The sequence below is a fragment of the Palaemon carinicauda genome, chromosome 27, assembly GCF_036898095.1.
Source record: "Palaemon carinicauda isolate YSFRI2023 chromosome 27, ASM3689809v2, whole genome shotgun sequence".
NCBI classification, from domain to species: Eukaryota; Metazoa; Arthropoda; class Malacostraca; order Decapoda; family Palaemonidae; genus Palaemon; species Palaemon carinicauda.
The window spans coordinates 88,915,591-88,920,590 of NC_090751.1; the positions used below are offsets into that span (position 1 = coordinate 88,915,591).

At 35.3% G+C, this 5,000-nt stretch overlaps 1 protein-coding gene and 1 long non-coding RNA gene across 2 annotated transcripts in view; one reads left to right on the forward strand and one right to left on the reverse strand.

The window, feature by feature from the left end:
* LOC137621237 (uncharacterized) overlaps positions 1 to 5,000 on the reverse strand; it is an 807,497-nt gene that overhangs the window by 535,090 nt on the left and 267,407 nt on the right. The gene's annotated exons all lie outside the window — the stretch shown is intronic.
* LOC137621233 (uncharacterized) overlaps positions 1 to 5,000 on the forward strand; it is a 32,679-nt gene that overhangs the window by 26,698 nt on the left and 981 nt on the right. The window contains exons 5-6 of the mRNA XM_068351631.1: positions 85 to 163; positions 4,896 to 5,000. The exon at positions 4,896 to 5,000 is cut by the window's right edge and continues 27 nt beyond it. Of these exons, the coding sequence (XP_068207732.1) occupies positions 85 to 163; positions 4,896 to 5,000 (184 nt within the window). The remainder of the gene's footprint in view (positions 1 to 84; positions 164 to 4,895) is intronic.

A 5,000-nucleotide genomic window follows, 5' to 3' on the forward strand; every position in this document is an offset into this window, starting at 1 on the left:
TTAATTCAAATAAATCATTAAAGAAATTCTGTGCCTTTGAATGTACTCGATGGCTGCGTACAGTATTCCATCTCTTTTTCTCAGGCTGTCTTGCGCGTCGGGTTATGTGAATGCGTCGGCCGTGGCTCTCCTCGCCTTCCTCTTCCTTCTCAACATAGTTCAGGTGAGATTATCTCTCTCTCTCTCTCTCTCTCTCTCTCTCTCTCTCTCTCTCTCTCTCTCTCTCTCTCTCTCTCTCTCTCTCTCTCTCTTTGTGGTAGATGTTTGCAAATATTCTATCTCGTGCTGTGGAAATTCTCTCTCTCTGTGATAGAAATTTGCAAATATTCAATCTCTTACAGTGGAAATTTTCTCTCTCTCTCTCTCTCTCTCTCTCTCTCTCTCTCTCTCTCTCTCTCTCTCTCTCTCTCTCTCTCTCTCTCTCTCTCTCATACAGTTAGCTATTTATAAGTCAATGTTGAGTTTAGTATTACTTTCACTGAAGGTTATACGTCCACAACTATTGTTGATATTGATTATAACAATTATAGATTATATTATTTTTTCACCTCAATATCTTCTGCTAAAACTCTGTTTCTTATATGATTCATATGGCATGTTAAATTAAGTTTATATTTAATTACATTGACATGAAATTTTTAAAACGAAAACTTAAAATCTATGGTAGATTTCTTTATTAATTTTATCGATGTTTTCCAACAAATTTCAGGATCAATAAAAGAATTCACAATTGACATGAAAATGTTTTAACGATTAATTTTGTTTTCTTGAATTGATTTAATTTATTTGGAATTAATTCACCTGCAAAAGAAGTTATATATGAATCAACTAATTAGCTTCCCAGCTTTGATATAGTTTAATATTTCTATGGCAATTTTTTTATTAAAATTTTTGTTTCTTTTATTTCAAATTTCTTTGATTGTTTATAAGCAGTATTTAAGATATAAAATAATATAACTGTTTAACCTATAGAAATCTGCCTACTTTAATTTCTATAAAAATAAACCAAAAGGAAAAGTCAAAGACACATTGTGGAAATTTCATAATAATAAAATATAAAAAAGATCAAACACTAATTTTGGATTGTAAGAAGAACACATTCGCTTTAAGATTTACAATCTCAACTTAGAATAAAATAATCAGTTATGTTTCTTCTTATATCAATATACTGTGAACATATTAATATAATATTTTTTTAATAATTTATTATAAGATTTTTGAAGTCTCGTCAGAAAAAAAATAATTCAGTTGACGACAATTTTCAAACCAAATTGGTCAAGATAAATAGGCGACCATCGTTATAATTTATTTTAAATTCCATGATGATTTAAAACATATTTTGGTAAAATATATTTTTTAAATATGAAAAAAAAATAAATCTTACACTTTTCAATTTCTGCTAAGTTCCATCTCTTCGACAACCTCTTTCGATTCTATGAATGACCTTTCTTGACCTTCCATGACCTTTCTTGACCTTCCATGACCTTTCATGGTCTTCTTTCATGAAAAGCGCTCGTAAATGTCATCTCACTTGTTGCTGGTTTTATGGCGAAAATGAAAAGTGAACTGAAGTTTCAAAATCAGTATATTTTAAATAATGAGCTTGATCAGGGCTTGGACGGGTGACCGCAGAGAATTGCCAGACACTGTCAGAACAAATAACTTATAACATCAATTTTTGATGGAAAGGTAATCTCATAGCAGTCGTAGAGAGAGAGAGAGAGAGAGAGAGAGAGAGAGAGAGAGAGAGAGAGAGAGAGAGAGAGAGAGAGAGAGAGAGAGAGAGACATGAATAAACGCAGACTGCGCTATAAGACTCGAATCTGATTCTCCTTCTGGAAATCCTATGAAATTTTGAAACAGAAAGTCATCTTTAGCAGACGGGGACCGCTAAAAGTTCCAGAATAAACCTCGGAATTCTCTTATGAGTAAAAGCAAACGGGTATTCTATATCGCTAAAACATTTCCACAGCTATTCTCTGACTAAGTACGTCGACTGCAACTCGGCCATAGCTATTCTCAGCCTAATTCTGTTCCTAGACATACTAAGGGTAGGTGGCTTTAATAGCGTCAGTATATTTTGTCAAACGACATTAAGGTAAGTCAGACTCATCCAGTTTTTTTTATCACTTTCTGGAATACTCTGAAGTCATTAACGGTAAGTGAAGCGGTTTATCTATCTACCTTCTATAGATTAATTTTTTAGGTAAACAAATACTTCTTCAACTATATAAATTCAGTGGTTCCCAAACTGGGGGAAATTTGAAGCTTCCAGGGGGGAAATAATTACACTACCTACTAACTAAAACAAGCGGAAAATATCCTCATAGTACGTGCGGCAATTTGTTGTTAGCCATTCAATTGTGATATGATCATATCAGTTCTCACTGACATGATATTTCCCAATTTGAAAAACAAATTAGTAAATAGTCTCAAGTGTGTTTTAATTACTCTTTCCCTCATACACATGAAGGGGAAAATCTGGATGGTTGAACTGGGTGCAGGGGGGGAAATGACAGAAAAAAAGTTTGGGAACCACTGGTCATAGATGAATTAGACACAATACTAGAGAATTCTCGTGCCCTTGTTGGTAACGTCTCTGCCTGGTGATTGCCAGATGGGGGTTCGAGTCCCGCTTAGACTGGTTAGTTCCTATAATGCCTGCAACCTTACCATCTTTGTGAGCTAAGGATGTAGGCCCAGGGTTTGGGGGAGTCTATAGGTCTACCTGCTGAGTCATCAGCAGCCATTTCCTGGCCATCCCTGGTACTAACTTGGGTGGAGAGGGGATTTGGTAGCTGATTTTATGCATATTTGTTCAGTCTCTATGGTATTGTCCTGCTTGCTAGGGCAATGTCACTGTCCCTTGCTTCTGACATTCTTGACCGGGACAAAAAAAAAAAAAAAAAAAAAAAAAAAAAAAAAGACTTGAAATTAGTGTATAAGATATGTAGAGAACCTTGAACAGATAAATGATAAGATAAGACAGGGAATAAAGGATGAAATAAATGATAAACAATGGAAAGCTAGATAGTAAATAATAAGGAACACCGTGAAGTTAGTGAAGGGAATTGCAAAAGACCTTAGGAGACAGATATGCAGACAGATCGAAAGAGAGTACAATAAAATTGACTATGATAACTTCATATTGACCTAATTTCAAGTTGAATCGAGTAATTATAATTGTGGAAAGGCTATTTTATTTTCGATTGTCATTTAATTCATTATCATAATCTTTCCTTCAATGTTAGAAAACCGTAGGAGTGACGGTCAATTACGAAGGTTCGAAAAACGGTGAGAAACGGTTTCAGGTCATGATGAAACACACACACACACACAAAACACACTGTTGGGTTCTCAATGAAACACATCAAATTAGACGGTAATTATGCATAGCTCAGGTCATGTCAATTCAACCAGAAGATAAACGGTAATATATTTAATCCCTATAACAAAAATATAAAAGAGAAAATACATGTTCTTGAATCCCCTGCAAATCTTAGTCTGTAAATACAGTCGGGAGTATAATATGTCTTTTCCAGTTGGCTTATAGCTTTTCGCAGGTATATTAACAGGTAAGTCCTTTATGAATACAGAAAATTAATATAGTTTCAAAAATTCTATCGCTTCTGTGTTTAAGACGGCCGTCATTTTGGACTTTAAGGTAAGTCACTAATGATTTTTTTCTGAAGGTTCTTTGTGTACAGATGGACACAGGAGTCCCTAGCACACCTTGCTCCGAGCAAGTACACCCTGTCACACCCTTTCTTCGTGGCATGTAACCAAAACGATAGTGTAGGGAGAGGTGATTGAGGTAGTGGGATGGGTTAAACACAGAAACTCGCCGCGCAGCAAGGGTGTAGCTGGGCTCACTTACTCAGAGTGTGGTGTACCAGGAATACCTGTGTTTAACTGTATATAAGTAAACAGGGTCTGAGGTTACTAACTGCATCAATTACATAATGAAAATTGAGAAAAGAGGAAAATAAAGTAAAGGAAAAATTGAAGCCAGTGAGGATAATGGCTGGATAAAAGTTATTGGAACAGAACTCGTCAGATGGTTTAATGGCACCCAAAATTTTCACCAAATATCTATTTTGACGTCAATAAATCTCCTGCTCTTGTGTGACGTCACCCTCCGGAAATGAGTGAAATTTCGATCTTGCAAAAGATCGAAAACGTTTGAGAAAATGTGTCCGAGTGACGTTACTTTAAGAAAAATTATCATTCAAAATTGATATGGATTTCGACGAGTCAATCAAGATACGTTTTCCTTTCATTTCGAACTCCTTTTTTTTTCTTTTCTTTTTTTTTTTTTTTAGATTGAAGTTGGAAGCCTAAGAGGCCATATTATGAATCCATTAGACATTACAATTTCCGTGTGTTTGTTTCCGAAGGAAAATCTGTGATGTACGTCATCCTTAGGAAAAAATCGGTTTTCATTGTCGGTTACAATTACGATACCTTTCCGAAAAATGAGAAAACTTATAAAACCAGTTAACGAGTTTCTCTCTCTCTCTCTCTCTCTCTCTCTCTCTCTGTCTGTCTGTCTCTCTCTCTCTCTCTCTCTCTCTCTCTCTCTCTCTCTCTCTCTCTCTCTCTCTCTCTTTTTAAAAGTACCCGTCCGGAGATACTGTCCGGACAATCTGTGTCTCTCTGTGACAGTTTTCTTTAAACATTCCATTAAGTACATCAACAACTACATAATATACAACTAAAGTTTGCTTAACAGACATTTGAGAAGACTTAAAAGAAACCCTTTCAGTCACTTCGCCCCACATAAAAAAAAAAAAAAAAAAAAAAAAAAAAAAAAAAAAAAAAAAAAAAAAATGTCTTGACTTTTCCGAAACGATATTTAGTCCGAATCTATGACGTAATCAAAATAATGCACGCAGGATATAGTGCAGCAAATCCAAGCACGGAAAAGGAGAGATGCTGATGAGGAGAATGACATTTTCGCCTTCATCCATAATGGGGGACTGAGCACACTCAAGGCTGGC